A 23,010-nucleotide genomic window follows, 5' to 3' on the forward strand; every position below is an offset into this window, starting at 1 on the left:
ATGACAGGGTGGAGTTCCATGGGTTGTGTGATACAGGAGCTCAGACAGGATGATCATAAATGCCTTCTGGCCTTAAAACCTATGAAAGTAAGAATAGACACAAATCAAATATAAGATCTCAATACACTCCTTTCCTGCCAAGAAAAGCAGAAAATCAAAATCGAAATATGCTTGTCATCAGAATGCAACTCATCAATTCATTTTTTATATTCCAAATCACGCTGCCACATCAAGCACTAACCAACTGTCCTGTCCTTCACTAGTCTCTTTCACTTGGTCAAAAGAACATTGTTGCAACATAATGATATATTTGAAGTTTTTGGCTGTGTTTCCACTGCTACTCCCCCACTCTTAGATTAGCAATCGAACAGTTGCTAATCTATCCCCAGCAATCATGTGAGGTGCTGCTAAAGATGAGCCTAAGTGAATCTGCAGAACTAAGCAATTTTTTTTATTATTGAATTACTTGTGAAGTTGTAGAAAGGAGCAGATTAATGGCAATGCAGACATCATATAGATTAATAACAAGAGAGCAGGAACCTGGGTTATTTGTACTCAATAAGACGATCAAAATGCCTCTGATCATTACAAAAGACACTTTTTCTTTCTATGAATGCTAGTGTTTCAATTGGTGCCAGATTTAATCTCATACTTAGCTAAAGTTGTCCATGAATTTGACAAGTTGGTTGTATTTTGTCACTCTGTGATTTCTGTGTCTATTAAAAATTATGGGCCCTGATTCAGCAAAGTACATAAACACATGCCTAACAGTATACTAGTGTGTAGTCCTTATGTGAGCATGCAGATAATCAGTTTTTCAGTTCAGTGGCCAAACCAAAAAAGAGGGGGGGGAATCATTTTAGGTTAACCTGAAATGAAATGTTTTTGAATTTTTCAGCTAACTGAAAAAAAAATAAAAAATTCATTACAGGTTGCACAAAATGTTTCATTTCATTTTGTTTCTGGGGTGTTTTTACGTTTAAAAAAATTAATAACACGTAAGTAAGATTCAAAGCAAAAAGTGGTTTTGGATCAAAATGTTGAAACATTTCATTTAGAAAATGTCAAAATGAATATTTCAACTTTTTCTAATGGGGGAGGAGGGGTGTTCAACCAAAACAATTTGGTGAATTCAACACAAATTTACAAAGTGTTTTGGTTGACTCAAATTTGCATTTTTTTTATGAAAACAATTGCATCTAAAAATTTCACCCAGCTCTAGTCCTTATTGACTTTGACGAGACTACTCACATACTTAAGTGTCTTGCTGAATTTGGGCCTTGGTCCTCAAGCAGGGCTTGACTGAATGGCTATTGACAAATAAACTAGTCCACAATAGCTCCCCATGTGGACACTCTACACTGGAATAAAAGTCACTTTATTCCAGAATAATTAGTGAGCTTCTAAAGCAGAGTAATTATTCTGGAATAAAATCACTTTTATTTTGGAACAGAGAATGTCCACATGGGGAACTATATTAGCTTATACTGCAATATTGTATTGTATTTTTGTCACTAGTCTTTTTTAACCCAATGGTTTGTTTAAGAAGGATGATCTGAAGGGCTCTACTCCTGCAAGTTCACCCTTGTGACAGTGAAATGAGCTCAGACTTTGTTGGTTTATGTCTGCGTCCACTTATAGAGCCATTCTGCTTGGCCCCACAGCCATTCTGAGTGAGCTGCTGCAGAGAGAGAACCGGGTTCTTCACTTCTGGACTTTGAAGAAACGGAGATTAGATCAGTGCCAACAGTACGTGGTCTTTGAGCGCAGTGCCAAACAGGTACTGTAATGACCCAGTCCTGTCTGGGGGGTTTATACATCACCATTGTATATATATATATATATATATCACCCTTTTGTGTTGGGCTACCACTGCATCTCAGAATGCTATCTACAGTCTGTGATTTGTAACTGGCAAATGGAAATGGAGGGAAAACCCCTACATTTTGGAGGCATTTTTAAAAAACAAGAATAATAGTTTTGTCAATCCAAATTCTTGGCCAGTTTTGCTCAGTGGTTTGAAAGCAAGAAGAATGAAAAATTAAAATCCACACTTAAGACCCTCCGTAATGAAAGGAGCTTCCAAATATAACTCTGCATCTTACAGAGCACACTGACAGAGCAGAAAAGACTTTGGCCTAGATACAAGGGTAACCTGTAAAGTGGTATGAATTTCCGCTTGGTAGGGGTATTTGAGGGAGTCTGACAGAACCCAGAGAAGTCTCATGTGAATGTAACTTGAAGTCAGTGGGAGTTTTGCTGAATTAAGAACCACAGAATTAGACTGAAAGGGTCTGGAAGAGTGAGATGTTGCAGAAAAAGTACCTAACAGGGAGACGTTTGTCCCTACTGTAACTTATAACCTTTCGCACCTTCTTCCCGTTCCAGGGCCAAATCTAGCAAAGAGGTGTAAGGTGGTGTTATGTGTTGGCAAGTGGGTGTAAGGTAGTCTAAGTGAGTATAAGGAAACATAAAGGTGAAAGTCTCCACAGCTTTCCCCTTGTGTAGTTATTTATAGTAGTGCAAAGTGCTTACTGTGTGAGTGACAGGAGAATTCTGATAGGGCTATCTGTCTATCTCAGGGGTAGGCAACCTACGGCACGCGTGCCAAAGGCGGCATGCAGGCTGATTTTCAGCGGCACTCACACTGCCCGGGTCCTGGCCACTGGTCCGGGGGCTCTGCATTTTAATTTAATTTTAAATAAAGCTTCTTAAACATTTTAAAACCCTTATTTACTTTACATACAACAATAGTTTAGTTATATATTATAGACTTATAGACAGAGACCTTCTAAAAATGTTAAAATGTATCACTGGCACACGAAGCCTTAAATTAGAGTGAATAAATGAAGACTCGGCCCACCCCTTCTGAAAGGTTGCCGACCCCTGGTCTATCTTCTGCATTTATAAGACATCCATTTCCTTAATATCTGGGTACCACACACAATATGTTTTTTAAAATTTTGTTATTCTCTCAATCCCCATGAGGTAAGGAAGTACTGTCATCTCTTCTTTACAGTTGGGGACCTAAGGCGCAGAGAGATTTAGGGTATGTCTACACTGCAGTGAGACACCCGCGGCTGGCCTGTGCCTGCTGACTCGGGTTCACCAGACGCAGGCTAAGGAGCCATTTAATCGCAGTGTAGATATTCTGGCTCAGGCTACAGCTGGAGCTCTGGGACTCTCCCGCCTAGCAGGATCCTAGAGCCTGGGCTCCAGTCCGAGCCCAAACATCTACGCCACAACTAAACAGCCCATTAGCCCGAGCCAGCTGGCATGAGCCAGCCGGGAGTGTCTAATTTCAGTGTAGCCATACCCAAGTGACTTGGCCAAGGCCATACAGGAATTCTGTGTCAAAGTAGGGAATTAAACCTGGGTCTCCCAAATCCCAGGTTAAAGCCCTAACCGCTGGACATTCCTTCCTCTCATCCTTCCTCTCCCCCTCCCCCCTTTGCACAAGTATAAATCACTAAACAAGGGGCAAGGCAATGGAGAATCACACCTTACATTTGTGCAACTTGCATACGAGGAGACTGAACAAGATAAGAAAATGCAGGTTAATAGGTGTAAGAGTTGGGGTGGGGAGGACTCTCACTCATTCTCCTGTTAGCTGGTTTTCCTAGTACAAGCCTCCTTTCTGGCCCCACTCCAGTTGCACATTGCCATCCTGCCAGTACAAAGCAGCTGGAAACCCAGTTGTTCTGGCCCCCTCTGTGTAAGGGGGATTCCTGGATTTTGTTTCACCACTGAACATAGTGTGGCTGAACCAGAGAATCTGTTCTTCCACATGTAAATTACTCTCACTTAAAATCCCTTAACTCACTCACAGGCAATTTATGCCACTTTACATATCCCCTCTGAATCTGGCCAACTGATGGGTTCTCTTGATGTGTCCTTAGAGTATGTTTTAATACACGGAGCACAAGGTCCCACTGGAACCAAGATCCTTCATTTGTAAGAGTTTTCATAAGAGGAGTAATTCTTGAAATACAGACATATTTTTTTAATTTTCTTTGGTTGCTTTTGCCATTCCCAGGCCTTAGACTGGATCCAAGAAACAGGCGAATATTACCTCTCTACTCACAACTCCACAGGGGAATCAGCAGAAGAAACTCAGGAACTCCTGAAAGAATATGGGGAATTCAGAGTACCTGCCAAGGTAAACAGTAACAACATTCTAATTATGGCATCTGCCTTTCGTGAGCCTGTGTTTATGGTTCCTATTTCACACTCCCTTTTTCAGGGGCTTAGAACTGTGCAATAAATATTCTCTGGATTCTGGAATCTGCTGTTGACATTCTTGGCCCAGGAGGGAACTTTTTCCTTTGAGAACTGTGGCACACCATTTTTGAACCAGTCTTGAGCACAAAAAGGGGATTTTTATGCTGTCTTTTTTGGTGATGGGGTAGTTTTGCTCTGCTCTAAAGCAGGGCGAGCTGATTTGTACAAGGAATAATTCACAGGTATCAAGTTTCTAACTTAGACATAGTGAAACTCCCACCACAAACAATTTTGTAAAAAATAATTGAATAGTTAATTTAGGCTAACATAGCTGAGGTCACCTTGGCCTGGATGGATGTTCCTTCTGTAATTACTATTGCAATTTGTTTAATTGATTCTCTTTGGACTGGCTACTTACGACCATCCTATTCATTAGAAGTGCTCCATTGATCCCACTGAAGTACTTCTAATGAATGGGTTTGTAAATTCCCAGGATTAGTTCTGTTGTCTCCTGAGCTTCATTAGCAAGAAACTATTAATTGCTATGGACCATTTCTGTGGAATCTGGGGTTGTCATAGATTGATGATGGGATTGGAACTGCTTCAGGCAAACTAATCCAAACCAAAGTTAATTTATAGACAGAAAATACACTGAATCCACAAGGATATTAACAGTCACAGATATGGATCTAAATTGCTAAGCCTGACTACAGCAGGGCACCAGCCTCAGTGTTATGCAGCCTCAATCCACTGTGTATAGAAATGGATATTCCTTAATTCTTCATGTGAATGTCCATGTTTGTGTGGGCTTCTATCACAGACTTCATGTTCATCCTCCTTCCCTTCTTTTTCTTATAAAAGTTTGTGAGTGAATATGTTGTTTGTGAAATGGGGATTAATGACAAAAGAGTGAAGTGGGTATAAGTCAGGGTTCTTTTAAAGCAACAGCTCTCGGTGGTTTTCAGTGCCTTAAGCAACTGGAAAATGTATGCCTCTCCCAGACCATTGCCACGTTCATAATAAGATGTCAATGAGCCGTTTTCCAACCACAATATTTTCTTGTCCAAGGTGAAGATGCAAGAGCAAAGGCACTGATAGTTTTGTGAATTACATACCCTTCTCACAAGGTGAAATTGAATTTAATGAAACAATTTATAATCTTCACACCTACTCCTTCCTCAGTTAATTTTCTAGTGCTACTGAGGTGGCCACAGACTCTCCGATTCATGTGTTTTGCTAGTGGAACTTCTAGAACTGCCTTAAAGTTTGAAATCTCCTGGAAGTTTTGTGGAGTGAAACATACATTTGTACATTCATGGCTAGATTTTCTGAGGTGCCAAGCATCTGAAGCTCTTTTGATTTCAGAGAGAGCTGCAGGTGCTCTTCACCTTTGAAAAGCAGGCCATGCAGCATTCTTCAGGACAGAAGGCAGATGTACTTTGGGGATGTGATTGACTCTCATTCTGTTTTTGAAGATTAATGTTTGAGTCACAGATGGAACTCAGTTTGATTTGTATACTTTAGACATTTGCTTTTATAAGCAGTTTTCACCACAGACAGACCGGGCTCAAATCTTACATCCAGACACCTTCAATTTCTGGAGGCAGTTTGGAATTCAGACTTAAAATCCAGCTCTAAATGTAATTATTGTTCCATTTGTCTACAATGGACTGAGCCAAAACCCCAGATCTGAAACATCCCTAAACATCAGATCCCATGGTGATTGTGGCAGTACACGAACCTGACTAGAATAGAACTTGAAGAGGGTGGAAGTCTGGGTATGAATGTTATATCTTGGGCCCTTTTTAGTTTTTAATGCTCTGATTAGAACTAGAGCATTGTTTTATATCTGGATCCAGTTCTTGGGTAGGACTCTGCGACCTCTATGATCGATCAAACCATATTCAAACTAGTAGAAAGAGAGCCTGAGACATAAGCCCTTGTATTAGAGGCCTGGCATGAGGCAGGTCCTGCTCACAGAATTTGGCAAGAACAGGGCTAATATTGCAGAAATACACATTCCTAAGAAGTACTAGTCACATAGTGCTTATGCAAACACATCCCGATATCAAGGATGGTTCAAAAACATTCCCCAAGGATAACAGGAACACACTGAACCCTCCTAAAAGATAAGGTCAGGATGACAGTACATAATAGAAATGTTTTAATCAAACCAACATATACAAAATGATGGGTGATAACTAATGACATCAGGGGGTGGTAACTAACTATGTTAAAGGGGCAGTACTAATTTGTTTGTACTGGGGTATAAAGATGTATCTCAGAGCAAGTATCTTTGGCCAGCCTAGGGAGCAGTGGAAAGTCCCGCCACTGACTGAGCTGCGTTAGTGGTCCGGTAGAGTCTGCGGGATACTAGTACTGTGCTTTGTCGACAATAAACCTGGCCAGGTGCCTTCTTCCCTTAACGGATCTTGTCGTCTTTGGGTGGTTTGTTTGAGGTCTGCCGTGCCACCTGTCTGCACAGGGCTGGGGCAGCACACAGAGGGAACACACACACACACAGCCAAACATCTGTCAACATCTAAACACAGAAATATCCCAGAAATTTCATTCAGAAAGCAGAAATCAATGACTCAAGCCCACCTCCCCGGCTGATGTTTTGAATACTGATGACAAAATGTTTAAAAGACCTAAATATGGATTCAGAATGATTGTGTATATATTATGGTGGGAAACTTGAAATGTTATTCACTGTCCAAAATCAGAGCCATTACAAATAATGATTTGATATTTCTGTAGGGTTTATAATATCAAAACAAGAAGTAATAGGTTAAGAAAGAAAAGATCTGTCAACCTTTCATCATATTTTTCCTTTATGCATTTGTGAGTACAGTTGTGGAGCCTTAACCTTCCATATTTCATGCAGGGGATTTCTCACCCTGCAAGGTGAATTCCATTGATTAACACTGAGTCCTCCTTGCCAAAATGGCATTGCCTTGCTGCAGGACAGGCGGGAGTTTAAAGCTTCTGGACTGTACGTATTATGAAATAAAGTCTTTATTTTAGTATGTGTAAGATTGTGAACTGCATCTGGCTGCTGTGTGAATTAAAATCAAAGGAAATAATCATAAACCTGTCATAACCACGGACCATGTTTTGGGCAGCAAACCAAGGAGAAAGTGAAGCTTCTCATACAGCTGGCTGACAGCTTTATAGAAAAAGGACATATACATGCCGTTGAAATTAGGAAATGGGTCACCACTGTTGACAAACGCTATCGGGACTTCTCTCTGAGGATGGGGAAATACCGCTACTCACTGGAAAAAGTCCTTGGAATCAATACAGAGGTACTGTAAGTCAATGTCCTGCTGTGATATTACACCAAGCAATCCAGAAACAGCTCTACCTACAGAGAAAAAGCTACTCATCTGAGGTCAATAGGCTAACAGAGTCATAGATGAGAAGGAGGAAGGAAGAGCCTTCTACACAAATGCTTGCGCCCATAAGACAGGGAGATTGTATGGATACTGGGGAGGAGTGGGTAATAGATCAATCGGGTAAAACAATCCAAGTTAATTTTATCATAAATCACAACTCCTGTTCCCAGCCCCTGGTCTTGATTTCCACATTCCAGCCCTTACAGCTAAGGTCTGAGAGCTCCCCATCACGTCTCTGGGTTCTCCTAGGGAGATGTCCAGTAAAACACAGGAAACAAAAATGTCACACTTTCGGTATTTTGTAGTGGGGATAAAAATCTTTCAGGCATTCATTTTACATCATAAACAAGCAAAGGACACACACAGTCATCACCAGCAAACCCATAATTTAAAGGCATGTTTAAGGCCTCTGTTTTACGCACCCCTGCTAATCACTGTCTAGATTGGAATGCCAGGGGCAGAAGAGAATTGGAAGCAGGTATTGAACCTAGTATTGTGAGGAACTAGAAAGAGGCCTTTCTTTCTGAACACATTGTAGGATAAATACCCATAGACTTAGATTGGGGATCAGATTCTGTTCTCCTAACTCAGGTGAACAGTCCCTTTAAAACAAATTGATTTAATCTTAGGCTAGATTGAAATACTTTTACACTGAATAATACCTCACTTCCAATTATTGCACTATTTTTGGAGTAAAGTACAACTGAACTAATTTAGCCTGTTAGGTGTACGGTAAGCAGATTTAGTTCTTTGTCTCCACTTTTGTTCCTAGATAGACATAATGGTAGAGACCTTATTAATACATAGTGATTCAATTTTAAAAAAATTCTCTCTAGGTGAAGCATAAATAAAGGGTGCTGTTGATGTCTCTCTCGCTCTGTCTCCTTAATTCTTCTGTTTATCTCTGAATTTGCTTCATTTTATTTTTGGCAGTTTTGTCCTATTTTTATTCCTTTTTATCTACTCAGTCTTGCGAATGTGCTGCCTATTACATAGCACTGGGATTAGACCCAAATTAAAATCTGTGTTGTTACTGTTTATAGGATAACAAAGACCTGGAACTGGACATCATTCCAGCGAGTCTTTCAGACCGGGAGGTGAAGCTGCGAGACGCAAATCACGAGGTTAATGAAGAAAAAAGGAAGTCAGCCAGAAAGAAAGAGTATGTGCCAAAACACACACTGCAACAACATAGCACATGAAGTGACCCTTTCCCATGGTCACAACCAGTATTAACGACTCCATAATTCCAGCCAGTTGTGGGGCGATGGAGATATGTCTATATGGGCTTGAATAGAAATTGTGACTGTAGGCTGGAGTGATTTCAAAAGATTTAGTTTGAATTTCTTTGTGATTAATTATTTTCAGAAAGGTTAAGGAGTAAGTCAGAGAAGTGGATTAGTACATGCTGGTTATAATAATTGAGAGACTCGTTATCACTAGGGTCTTTCTGTCTGGATAAGAGGGAGAAGAGAAAGTTAAAATAATATGTATATGTGCAATCAAACATTGTTTCCCAATTAACCTTTTATGATCAGATGGTGTGAAATCCTGATCCCATTGAAATCAAGGGGGGTTGTGATATTGACTTCAGTGAGGCCAGGATTTCACTCACAGTGTTTAAAATTCTGAGGTTGAGATAGGCTTAAAAATCTCAGAACTAAAAGTCATATAGGCCAGGCTAAAATAGGGAAAAACTGTAATTTCAGAGCACACATTTTGGCTTACTTCATATGTGTTATGGTTCTGAGTTTAGTCATTTATACAGATGGTCTTTCTCATGTCTGTGAAATATTAAGTGTGATGGAGGGACTGTACAAGAAGTTGTTTGGTTTTGAGGGCATGTTATATTTGTGGTTTTACAAAGTTTGGGCCCAGATTTTCAAAATTTTGGGTGCACAACTTGAGAAACTTAGGGCCTACTTTTTTCAGAGGCGTAGAACATCCCAAGCTCTGATTGACTTCAGTTGGAGCAGTGGTTGCTCAGAACCTCTGAAAATCAACATCTACATGCTTCAAGTTGGGCACCTAATAACTGAGCCAACTAAAGGGCTAGACTGTGCCAATCCTGACACTGAGTAGTTTACTCTACAAATAGTTCTACTGAAATCAAGGTACTACTCAACATGAGTAAGGGTGACACCAGGTTGCCCATAAATAGTGGATACTTCTAAAAATGTAGGTGGTGTGGGCCAATTTCAAAGTCCTTACTTATACAAAAGTCCAGTATAATTGGTGGGAGTCACATGACTAAGGACTTCAGGACTCCCCCATAGATAAGACATGCCAAAGGATTGGAGAAACACATTGTAATTGGATTTTATTCCAGAAGGCTGTTTTTTAAAATGTGGAACTATACTATATGTAAGATTGGTCCCAAGTGACTAGAAAATACGTGGTATTTTGTTCATAAATTTGTAAGGTATGATTATTATTATTTGAATTCCCATAGAGCCTAGGTAATACCAGTAGGTGAAAATTAGAGTGGAACTGCACTGATTTATGACAAATATAGAAGAGATTTTTTCTCTTTAGTAATGCCATAAATGTGTATTATGTATAAGCTGACTGAACGACCTTCCTCCTTCCAGATTCATTATGGCTGAACTGCTTCAGACTGAAAAAGCGTATGTCAGAGACTTGCATGAATGTTTAGAGGTAAGTTCTTTGCCCTCTAAGATCATAGTATTCTCAGTAATGATACAGCATCCTCGCATATATTTGTGCTGTTCTAGACTGTACAGTAAAGCCTGTGTGTCAGACACTGACTGGCACCTGCAAGGAGTGAGAGGGTGTGTGAGAGGATGCTAAGGCAGGTAGGAGGTTTCCTTCAATTCAGCTTCTCTGGCCCCCGGCAGTCGTGCTTAGGGGAAGATAGAGGCAGGGCTGGAAAGTGCAGACAATCAGGTTCCACTGGTGGAAGCATAGGCACCAACTTCCTCAGTTCCTGGGGGAAGCTCGACCCTCGCTCCGCCACAGGCCTCACTCCCACTCCACCCCTTCCCCCAAGCCTCCACCCCACCTTTTTCTACCCCAGGCCCCGCCCGTACAACACCCCTTCCCCCTACCCCGCCTCATTCTGCCCCCTCCCCTGCTCTTTCTGCCCACAGTCCTCCCCCTCTCCCGGAGCACCTCCTGCACACCACTGAACAGCTGATCACCGGTGCGTGGGAGGGCGGGGGAGGAGCTGATCAGCAGGGCCCGCCAGCAGGCTGGAGGCGCTGAGGGGGAGGGAGAGAAGCTGATCCGGGGAGCTGCCAGTGGGTGCTGAGCACCCACTATTTTTTTTATGGGTGCTCCAGCCCTGGAGCACCCATGGAGACAGCACCTATTGGTGGGAGTTGGGGAAGAAGTAGAATGAGCTATTTTTTTACATTGCCAAAAAGAGAAAGTGTGGCAGATACTCTTATGAATATGTCTGTGTGTAAATATTTGCACCCCAACTGACAGTCTGAGCTCTCCTCTATTTCTAAAAGCTTCATTCATCCATTCAGAGAGTAGAAACACTTCCACATGACTTTGGGGCTCAGGTCACTTGCAGGTTTAAAATAGTGTAAATCGCGGATTCTCTGTAACTTGAAGTCTTTAAAACATGATTTGAGGACTTCAGTAGCTCAGCCAGAGGTTATGGGTCTATTACAGGAGTGGGCAGGTTTGGTTCTGTGGCCTACAATGTGCAAGAGGTCAGACTCACTAGATGATCATGATGGTCCCTTCTGACCTTAAAGTCTATGAGTCTGTGGAAAACTAGGTAATTATGAATAGCAAATACTTCATGAATTAATCCAGAGACTGAAATTTGTTCATTTAAAACATTCCTTAAATAATTTGTGTGTAACATCTCATTAAAAATTGAACTCTGTGCCTGGATAGTTTGTGAACAGAAAAAGGGTCTCCATCACACTGGTAAATACTGTGTTGTAAATAGTTTGCTAAATTCTATTTAAGGGTTTCCTCTGAGTAGATCTATGATACTGAGGACAGTAAACAAGGTAAACCTTACAGACGAGGTTAGCATTCAAGTTCCTACATCTAGAACGTGGCTTTATACATAGAATGATAAATGCTTCACTCTTAAAGTTGTGAACTCATCTTACCTTTGAACTGTTTTCGGTCTGTAGTTCTATTTGGCCATCAGCAGTGAGCATTCAGAGAGAGAGTGAGCTCTGGTTTTGTCGCCATGATTTCACTTCCCCCTCAGACATCCTTCTCTGTGTCAGCACTTCGAATTTCTTGAGACATTTTTCACGTCATTGGAGCATTTACATTTTATTTCTTTTCAGATTGTTTAATCTCCAAATGCACTATTTCCCTTGTCAATCTGTGCCTTTGGCAAGAAAATAGGAAGCTCTGTTCTTTTGCTTTGTACTTCTTGGTACTAAGAATTTCTTGTGTCTTCCAGACCTACCTTTGGGAAATGACAAGTGGAGTAGAGGAGATACCTGCTGGGATTCTTAATAAAGAACATATAATCTTTGGCAACATTCAGGAGATTTACGATTTCCATAACAAGTAGGTTTTCCTAATGTGTCCAAGAAGGTTCATTAATTAAAAAACAAAACAAAACAAAACAAAAATCCCCAAATCATTTTGTACGTATATATAATGTGTGCTGAGAACTGGTACAGTAGTATTTGTAGAAAGGCACGGAGTTATTGATCGAAACTTGGGGAGTACTGACAGTTTCCTTGTTTACTTCTTTGTAAAAATAATTAAAATTTTATTCAAACTTTGCTTATACCTGATTAAAGACATGCAAACCAGACTAGTAATACAATAAAAGCTGTTTTAATCCAGCATGTTGAGGCAATGGGGGGTGCCGGTAAGTGAAAAATGCCGGTTAACTAAGAGGGAGGGGACTGGGGTGTAGGAGTGGGTGTGGGGCGCAGGCTCTGGGAAGGAGTTTGGGTCTGGGAGGGGGCTCAGGCAGCTGGTTGGGGCACGGGAAGGGATGCGGGGTGCTGGATCCGGGGAGGTGCCCACCTCTGGCGGCTCCCCGCAAGCAGTGACCTGTACTGGCTGCTCCTAGGCGGAGGCACCTGCACCTGCAGGCGCCGCCCCCACAGCTCCCATTGGCCACAGTTCCCAGCGCTTGGGGTCGGGGCAGGTCAGTGACAGCGCGCAGAGCTGCCTGATGTGCCTCCACCTAGGAGCAGCTGGGACAGGTCACCGATTGTGGGGAGCTGCCTGTTGTGAGGATCCCCAGGATCCAGCAACCCGCGCCCCCTCCTGCACTCCGCGCCCCTTCCCGAACCCAAACGCCCTCTCAGAGCCCATGCTCCACACCCCTCCTGCGCCCCAACCCCCTGCCGGCCCCACGCCAACCAGACTATAAATTGGCATTTCAATGAAGATCAGAAACACAGGTTTATAGAGCTTTTTGGCTGGTGAAGTTCCGGATAAAACAGCTCTTACTGTAATAATATAATAATAATGCTTTGCAGTCTTATAAGCTCTTTCCATCTAAGTATTTCAGAGCACTCTACAAACATTAATGAATTAAGCTTCACACCACTGTGAAGCAGGTATCATTATCCCCATTTTGGGAAAAAACAGGCACCAAGAAGTTATGTAGTATTCCCTCAATTTTAGAGATGGGAAAAATGGGGCCTAGTTTCAGAGTGTATATACCATATATGTATCATAATACATTTTTTCCTATTTAGAAGTTAAAAGCCCAGATCCCTAGCCATACAAAACATATCTCAGGTTATAAACTGATTAATGTAAATCAATAGGACCCTTGTTACCAAATAAAGTTAATCAAAATTAGAGAAATAGAATCTCTATCCAGCTGGTCTCAGGAAGCAAAACAATTGTTGTTATCACCTCTGAATAATTAGATTAAATTATTGTTAAAAGTCTGAGACTCTCTTGTATGCTTAGCCCACTGAAGGTCTGCCAGATTTAATCACCCATGCTGAATGTATCCAGCCTAATAAAGATCTTCTCATATTACATGGGTCAAACAGAGCATCAGCAGTCTGGTCTTAAATCAGTGAAGTCAGTGGGAGCTTTGCCATTGATGTCATGGGCACAGAATCAAACCCTGTCTGATTCAAGGACTTGATCTAGCCAAGCTGGATGGGAACAACAGACTGCTTGATTTGTAAATTCTATCAGTTTACTGTACTGAGATGAAATCAGTAAAGTCAACCATTTAAGTAGAAGTCTGGAATCTTGCCTGTCAAACATACCATCTCTTGAAAAAGGCTGAAAACAGAAGAAATGATCAATGGGAGATTAAGAAATAGCCAGTCCTACAGCCACCTATACTTACAGCTAACCTGTAGCTCCCCCTACATCAGGTTGGGACTATACCCTTTACATTAATCAGATTTGCATTCACTTATTCTTCCCTTAATGTATATGTGCATGCAATAGGAGTTACATACACAACACCCAACGGACACTGGATCCCATAATTCCAATTCAAATAAAGAGTCTTCAAATTATACATCAAAAAGTGAGGCAATCTTAGAAGCAAACACATCAAAACAACACTTTGCAGTCCTAAGGATTTGTCTGCGCTTCAGTCAGATAAAGTGAAACTTGTGATATCTTAAACCAGTACATAAATAGATATGGTCCAACAGAGACCATATCACTCACAGATTGTGCAGTCAGCATTAAAATGAACCAGAATGGTAGGTTCAAACTATTTGTATTACATGAAAAATGTCCTATACCTTGTGGATATATAAATTATTAGACCACTTAAAATGCCCAAACTTCTTATTGGTAGATTTCCCTCCACCTCTATTTGCTAAGTACTTGAGCAATGCGGTGGTCTGGTTTTCACCCCAATTCCCCTTTCTCCCATTGTGGTGTCCCTCCCACCCGTTATGTTTGTTTTGCAGCAATTGATGTTTGTATCCGGGAGATCCTATAGGATTTGCTATTGTAGAAAACCGTAGTGCACAGCACACACAACTGTTTTCACACCCTCCTATTCATTCTGTTCAGTGACCCTTAAGCCAGAGGAGTAACTTGAGAGATGTGAAATTTTCCATCTTTCAGCAGAGGATGAACATCCCTTGCACTGCTGACCTAGGGAGTGAGTTTAGTCCCAAGGCCCTGGCTGATAACTTGAGACTTGCCCTCAATTCTCTCAATTGCTACCATTGCCTAATTTAGCCTAAAATACTATAGAGGGATTGTGGTGTAGTAGACTGAGTTCAGGCTCAGAAGCCATAAACTTCTGAGCTCCTATCCTTGCTCTGCTACTGACACACTGTGTAAAGTTGGGTAAATCACTTAACTTCTCTGCCTCATTTTTCCATTTGTAAAATAGGGATAATGCCACTAGAGGTGGTTGGGAATTTTTCAACAAAAGGTGTTTTTGACTGAAAATGCCAATTCATTGAAATTTGAACTTTTCATGGGAAATAGTTTTGACGAAACTTTCCTTGGGAAGATTTCTCAGGTTTCTTAGAGAGTGAGAAATGTTCCACAACCGCCCAGTGGTGAGAGTGTTCACCTTTGACTTGCAAGACTCAGATTCAAGACCCAGCTTTGCCTGAATTAGAGCAAGGACTGGAATTTGCCGAGTGCTCTAACCACTGGGGTATTGGTTATTTTGGGGTGAGTCTCTCTCTCTCTCTCTCCCCCCCACCATTTTGTCCTGATGCACAATGGGAACATTTTTGAAATTTTCACAGATGGGAAAACTGTTTCCCACTCCACTCTAAATATTATCTCCCTGACAAGGTTGCAGTGCAGGTGAATTAGTTCATGCCTGCACAGTGCTTTGTTGCCTCTACAGCACTATCCCAGTGCTAAGGATTGTCATCTTTTTATCTGTTGTTGAGCCATGGAGCAAACGTTTCAGATGGAGCAGTCGTGTTCAAAGAAAAAAGCATCCATTGACAGTAACACACTTTTTCAATGGCCAGGGCATAAAACACATTTGATTAGCTTTGTAATAAAGATACTTTTAACGGTAATCTTAGCATGGTGCAGATATTCAGCTATACAGAGTAACTAACTCTAGCTGTCTCTCACATTTTCAGCATTTTCCTGAAAGAACTAGAGAAATATGAACAACTGCCTGAAGACGTGGGTCACTGCTTTGTCACCTGGGTAATGAGGCTTCCTGCTTCACTATTTATTATCTCCTCAAACCCAACCAGAAGCAAGCTAGAGATTGGTGCAAATGATACTTTCCTAGTGATGAGTAGAGGACACTTAGAGCTATATTGTGACTTGGAGTGCACATCCGCACAGAGAAGTAAAGGGAACACAGCTCTACGCTGCCTTCCTGTTTGCTCCTTCCCTGCAGCAGAGGAAACTAGAGCCTTGACTCCCTCCCTTGACCCCCACCCCACCCCCAGCTTTCCTGCACTCACTGGCCAACACAGTTGAGCCAGTCTGGGTGATAAGTGATATAGCCAACAGTAAATTACTACCTCCCCCGGGAGCAAAGTGGAAGTAGGGAGGGCATTGTGGCTCCATTCAGCACTCAGGTATCCAGAGTAGATGTTTGTGTCATGAACCCCTGAGCCATAATTCCTTCCCTGAGAAGTCTCTGTGGCCCCACAGTGGTGGGCTGTGTCCTTGTGACAAAATATAGCCCTTAACTCTGTAACAATTGCTTCAAGGCAGAAGTAAATGTTTTCAGACATTGTTCATGTTTTACCAACAATCTGTTGTTAAATGGCCCATCTTCTGTAAGGGACTGGTGTGTGCAGAGTCTAACACTTACTCAGTACCCCAGAATAAAGCTGAAAACGTTTGCCTGAGCCTTCTCTCTGATACCTGTAGATTTGTTAAAGACAAGCATACAGGTCTAATATTTGGTGCACCTCGTATACCTCAGCTGGAAGAACAGTTTGCCTTTTATTTTTCTATTTAACCTGCAATACTCTCATTACAGTAAGAGGAACTGGTTTACTGCATGTATTTATCCTGCTGAGTCTTAATGGGTGATTGTGGGAGCAGAGCAATAGCTTATCTTGCTTTTCCCTTGATGTTTGTTTTCACAGGCAGATAAATTTCAGATATATGTCACCTACTGCAAAAACAAGCCTGATTCCAGCCAGCTCATCCTGGAGCATGGAGGGACTTTCTTTGATGTAAGCAGCTCTTGACGTTCTCCATCATAGCACACACTGTTGCTGAAAAAGAATATTATAAAATTTTAACATTTGTCCTTTCTCCTTCTTTGGTATTTGATTCTTTCTTTCCATTGCAAATGTCACATAATGGTTTCCCTCCCGCTGGATAATGTATACGAGCATTGTGTGATGTGCAGTCTTCATCACTGGGGAAAGTTGGTCCTAGTAGGATTGGGCAATCCTTATGGGAACCTTCATCTGGTTTTAGAATCAAATCATTTTAAGGTTCTGGATGGTTCAGATTTCCTCTGGCCTTCCAGTTCCAGTGACAAAATCAAACAAGAGACTCTGAGCTCATTATATTTATACCTTGAAGTGCCAAAATCCAATAAGGGGATCTCTTCTCACAGCACATCCAAGATAAGAAGCTAATTCTGCAAACAGTTACTAAACACTTGCCTAAACATGACAGTACGTGACCACATTGATTTCAGCTGGACTATGTCTAGCCGTAAAGCGCTAAGCCTGGTAATAAGTGTGTGCAGGATCCAGCCCCAGCTTTGAAGACAGAGGTGGCTCAGACAAAACATGCATGCTTGTGGATTCTTTATTTGAACTAAATGCGTTCATTGAACCTCTGGAGTCTGGGCTATCTCTCATCCATATTAACACTCTGTTACTCCAGTCCTTTAGGGACCACTGTGGGTTATCCTTAAAATTTTACATACATCTCCTTTCCTAAACACTAAATATCGTCAGTTACAAATATAATCAGTCAGCAGGGTTCCTATTCATGCAGCTGGTACCATGGTAATAACTGTATGAATCAACTCGTGAACTCGTTACAGGCCATTGATTAAATTGTTTCAGTTAAATTCAGCATTTAGAGCTCTTAAGTGAACCAGAAAAATGAAGAGCATAATATTCTCTTTTAAAAATAATTTGCTCTGGACCTCATAGTGCTCTTTGTAAATTAGCCAGCTCCTCTTCCTAAAAGTATATTTGACAGTTAAATAGTTTTACCAGCAGGTGGCACTTATGCCTATTTAATAGTTTAGAAGTGGCTTCCCTGGGATATGGAACATTTCAGGGGATTTACAGGTTTATCAGTGTGTTCACATAGATGAACACATTTGCTCTGCGAAGCTTTTCCATCAGTCGCGTATGTTGACTGGAGATCTTCTGATAGTGCTTAATACTGCTAGTTAAAGTTTCAGCATCTTGATGTTTTGCAGCGGCAAGTTCTGTTTTTATGCGGCCAAGGTAGGGATTCTACTATGCTGAAAAACAACTTGGTATGCAAAGGGAGAAAAAGGACATGCCAGAAACACTGAAGGGTAAAAGGTCTCCATAGTCCCATACCTTGTGAAGTCAATTACACCAGTGCAAAGTGGTTGTAAAACTTGCCCATTCTGATGTGGTTAGTGTTTACTTTGCAGTGGTGTAAATGACTGCACAAATTGAAGGACAGTGGAGAATCAGGCCCTCAGTGTAATATGAAAGAAATTAAATTCATCTTTCCAATTCTTCTTAATGAGATTTGGACAATATCCAGCACATCTTGCTAAAAAGATACTCTCTGCAATAATAATCTTCCTACTCTACTTGCGCTATATTGATGACATCTTCATCATCTGGACCCATGGAAAAGAAGCCCTTGAGGAATTCCACCATGATTTCAACAATTTCCATCCCACCACCAACCTCAGCCTGGTCCAGTCCACACAAGAGATCCACTTCCTGGACACTACAGTGCTAATAAACAATGGCCACATAAACACCACCCTATACCGTAAACCTACTGACCGCTATTCCTACCTGCATGCCTCCAGCTTTCACCCTGACCACACCACACGATCCATCGTCTACAGCCAAGCTCTGTGATACAACCGCATTTGCTCCAACCCCTCAGACAGAGACAAACACCTACAAGATCTCTGTCAAGCTTTCTTACAACTACAATACCCACCTGCAGAAGTAAAGAAACAGATTGATAGAGCCAGAAGAGTTCCCAGAAGTTACCTACTACAGGACAGGCCTAACAAAGAAAATAACAGAACGCCACTAGCCGTCACCTTCAGCCCCCAACTAAAACCCCTCCAACGCATTATTAAGGATCTACAACCTATCCTAAAGGATGACCCAACACTCTCACAAGTCTTGGGAGACAGGCCAGTCCTTGCCTACAGACAGCCCCGCAACCTGAAGCAAATACTCACCAACAACCACATACCACACAACAGAACCACTAACCCAGGAACTTATCCTTGCAACAAAGCCCGTTGCCAATTGTGCCCACATATCTATTCAGGGGACACCATCACAGGGCCTAATAACATCAGCCACACTATCAGAGGCTCGTTCACCTGCACATCCACCAATGTGATCTATGCCATCATGTGCCAGCAATGCCCCTCTGCCATGTACATTGGTCAAACTGGACAGTCTCTACGTAAAAGAATAAATGGACACAAATCAGATGTCAAGAATTATAACATTCATAAACCAGTCGGAGAACACTTCAATCTCTCTGGTCACGCAATCACAGACATGAAGGTCGCTATCTTAAAACAAAAAAACTTCAAATCCAGACTCCAGCGAGAAACTGCTGAATTGGAATTCATTTGCAAATTGGATACTATTAATTTAGGCTTAAATAGAGACTGGGAGTGGCTAAGTCATTATGCAAGGTAGCCTGTTTCCTCTTGTTTTTTCCTACCCCCCCCCCCAGATGTTCTGGTTTAACTTGGATTTAAACCTGGAGAATGGTCAGTTTAGATGAGCTATTACCAGCAGGAGAGTGAGTTTGTGTGTGTATGGGGGTGGGGGGGATGTGAGAAAACCTTGATCTATGCAGGAAATAGCCCGACTTGATTATGTAAAGAGTTGTCACTTTGGATGGGCTAGCACCAGCAGGAGAGTGAATTTGTGTGGGGGGGTGGAGGGTGAGAAAACCTGGATTTGTGCTGGAAATGGCCCACCTGTTGATCACTTTAGATAAGCTATTACCAGCAGGACAGTGGGGTGGGAGGAGGTATTGTTTCATGATTTCTGTGTGTATATAAAGTCTGCTGCAGTTTCCACGGTAAACATCTGATGAAGTGAGCTGTAGCTCACGAAAGCTCATGCTCAAATAAATTGGTTAGTCTCTAAGGTGCCACAAGTACTCCTTTTCTTTTTGCGAATACAGACTAACACGGCTGTTCCTCTGAAACATGTATATAGTATCTCTGAGGATTTCAAAGTACTGCACAAAGTTTGCAAACACTTGAGTCACTCCATCCACCACAGAAATGCAGCCACCAATGAGAGTAAAGTAGCAATCTAGTAAAGGACCTCATTGAGCACCCATTCAAGTCAATGGGAATCTTTCCATTTCAGAGATCTTTCCCTAAAAGCACATGGCATTGCTAATGATCAGCATAGGACAGGCAGCAAGGGAGACTGCCACATCAACTCTGAAACTACAGGAAGAAGTTAGGGAGTCAGAATGTAGTTACCCAAATTGGTAATTTGGTTGGGACATTGGAACCAGCACCCTTATTCTTTTGAAAATAGCAGTGAATTCTAACGGCCACAAGTTACTTGATTCACCAAACTCTTCCACCTCTTATATCTGTTCTTCTGTAATACCTAACTGTGTAGCATTAAAATTGTGTATATTTTCTTCATCCAGTAGCTTCAGAGATCACTGATGTCTAATAGACTTGTTAATTTCTTATGACACTTCTTTAATTCAATATATTCTCCACAGTCACCAGATATAACTGTGGCTAGTCATACAGGCCAGATCCCCAGCTAGTGTAAATCAGCATGGCTTTGAAGTCAGTGGAGTTATGCAAGTTCACACCAGCTGAGGATCTGGGACATAGATAAGAAACATTTGATCCCTGTTTCTCTCTTCCATCTGCCTCGTGGACTGTTTCTCTGAATCTGCTGCAATTTAAACAATAACAGAGCTGAGTACTGCTTTCTTATTTAAACTATCATGAGCAAGTTCCCCTTCTGGGAGTGTTGGAGCATGTCAAGGAAAATTTGGCCAGAGCATAGACAGACGGGGTGCCCAAGAGGACACAGAGAAAGTACAAAACAGGGAGGATCTGGTTCAAACAGTTGCCCATATTCTTCCCCTCACTTGAAATATTTTTCTTTCGATCTTAGTAAAAGCTCAGAGTGTTAGTATAGAGCTGCCCCCAGGCACCTTTGATTTGCGTGACCAGCATGCACACAGCACAACATGGTAAGGGTCACTGACCTTGGCGGTGTTATAGGGATTCATATTTCCGCATGGATGGAGTGTTCTTGAACAATGTCTCCAATGAACTAGAGGCACGTTTTTCTTCCTCAGGAAGCAGGCAGAATCCCTGTGTCTCCTTAGTTAATTCTTCAAGAGATATAGTGCTGCAAATTCATATAGTGCTTTCCAGCATCCAAGTGCTTTACAAAAGATCCCACTTTACAGATGTATGTGAAATCTTTTATGTCCTGTCGGCAGTATCACATAGCAGTAACTGCTCAGGATGCAGCTCCATACTCTGGTCCTTGTGTGGATGGCCATTTTGTGTGTTCTAAGGCCCTGTCCTGGCTAAAACTCCTGACTGACTATATAACCAGCCAGAGCCTTCGACACCTCACCACCATTCAGCTTGTGTCCACCCAGCAATTTTGCTTCCCTCATAACTATGTTTGCACATCCACACCTCGCCTGCTTTCTGTGTGTTTTTGTATCAGTGCATCAGACACTGGGTGAGATTTTGTTCTTCACCTATTAGAGATGCAGCACAGAACTTGCAGCCCAGAGGAAGAGGGGAGGAGACTTTAAGCTTCTTCACAACCCCAAGCATAACTGTCTGAGTTACCCCTGGGTGGCAGCACTGCCCAGAATCTCTACAGTGCCATGTTCTGCGATCCCACTCCCCATATGTCCTTCCTGCCCTCACCCCCATGCCTCGTGTGTCTCCTATGCCAGGCTGTGTGAAGGAGTCCTCTGGAGGCTGTCTTGCAGTTCTTGTGGCACCTTAGAGACTAACCAATTTATTTGAGCATGAGCTTTCGTGAGCTACAGCTCACGTGCCACAAGTACTCCTTTTCTTTTTGCGAATACAGACTAACACGGCTGTTACTCTGAAACCTGTCTTGCAGTTGTCTGCCTCTATGTCTATTCTGGGGAAATCCTCCCTCGGTAGGAACTGAGACTTTTAGGACCCCTCTGGTTCACTCTGGCCTTATTCAGTGTAGAAGGGCTGGGCAGGTATGAAGATTTCACTGTTTCTGAGCAGCTATCCCATAGTGCATGGGCCTAGTGTGCCTCGTGAACATTCACCAGCAGCACATAAGGCAGTGCATTCTGGAGTGTCCTACTGCCCCAAGAGTTGGGACACAGGAGGAAAGAAACGCTTAGTTACGCAGACAGTACAAACAACCTGTGCTGAACTGGTTCCAGGAAAAGAATCATGTGCCAGCCGGTACACAATGTTGCGGGATGGGCAAATATCACGGGTGGGGAAGAGGAGGGGTCAGACTACATTGTGCTTTAGCTAGATCCTCAGCTGGCAGAATGCTCCTTGGGGCTATTACCAACTGGAGCAAGTCAGTGCAGTGTCCTGGCTGGCTCTCACCTGACCCATGGCTAGGGGCCAAGAAGAGAATAAGGGAGCTGTAACTGGATCTGTGATGGCCCCTCCCTTTCCTCTGTTATGCTGAAACATAAAATCTGGCCCAGGGCATCCTGGAGGTTATTAACTAAATGCTCCAGAATGTGAAGAATTATGATAAAGGTCCACCCCAGACATGACATTAATGCAGGATTTAATGTTAAGGGTCTGATTTAGACCCTCACGACTAAGGAAAAACAGTTTACATGTCAATAAATACATCCTAAGGCAAAACCTGTGTTATTTACTCAACAGAGTCCGAGCTGGAGTGATTGCACAGAGCTCTCCCTGTTTACAGACCAGAAGAGAACACTAAATAACCCTGTGGTCTATTGTTGTCCTTTATGTGTGTGAACTAAAAACTAGTTAAAGTAAGAACTCCAGGGCTAAAGTTAGTTATGGGTGGTTCCATCTGGTATTGGGTAAAAAAAATTTTATGCCTGTATTTAACAGCATCTTATTTTCACCTCCTGTAGGAAATTCAACAAAGGCACGGCCTGGCCAACTCTATCTCCTCCTATTTAATCAAGCCCGTCCAGAGGATCACCAAATACCAACTTTTACTGAAGGTACAGTAATGATCTAGTCTGATTAGCCACATTGTTCAGATGGGGTACAGAGGGTCACAGAGAGAGTCAATAACTTGACTGGCAGGCACAGTAGCCTGGAGCCACAAGATAT

The 23,010-nt window shown here is 42.1% G+C and overlaps 1 protein-coding gene across 11 annotated transcripts in view; it reads left to right on the plus strand.

Annotated features, from left to right (window-relative positions):
• KALRN (kalirin RhoGEF kinase) overlaps positions 1-23,010 on the plus strand; it is a 780,132-nt gene that overhangs the window by 533,946 nt on the left and 223,176 nt on the right. For all 11 annotated transcript variants that reach the window (XR_012154196.1, XM_073305138.1, XM_073305143.1 and 8 more), the window contains 9 exons: positions 1,665-1,780; positions 4,037-4,159; positions 7,347-7,529; positions 8,663-8,781; positions 10,211-10,277; positions 12,022-12,131; positions 15,632-15,701; positions 16,604-16,693; positions 22,806-22,898. Coding sequence is in view for 10 of the 11 variants with exons in the window: in XM_073305138.1 (XP_073161239.1) it covers positions 1,665-1,780; positions 4,037-4,159; positions 7,347-7,529; positions 8,663-8,781; positions 10,211-10,277; positions 12,022-12,131; positions 15,632-15,701; positions 16,604-16,693; positions 22,806-22,898 (971 nt within the window). In the remaining variant the exon portion in view is untranslated. The remainder of the gene's footprint in view (positions 1-1,664; positions 1,781-4,036; positions 4,160-7,346; positions 7,530-8,662; positions 8,782-10,210; positions 10,278-12,021; positions 12,132-15,631; positions 15,702-16,603; positions 16,694-22,805; positions 22,899-23,010) is intronic.

This window comes from Lepidochelys kempii, chromosome 11 (genome assembly GCF_965140265.1).
Source record: "Lepidochelys kempii isolate rLepKem1 chromosome 11, rLepKem1.hap2, whole genome shotgun sequence".
In the NCBI taxonomy this organism is placed as follows: Eukaryota; Metazoa; Chordata; order Testudines; family Cheloniidae; genus Lepidochelys; species Lepidochelys kempii.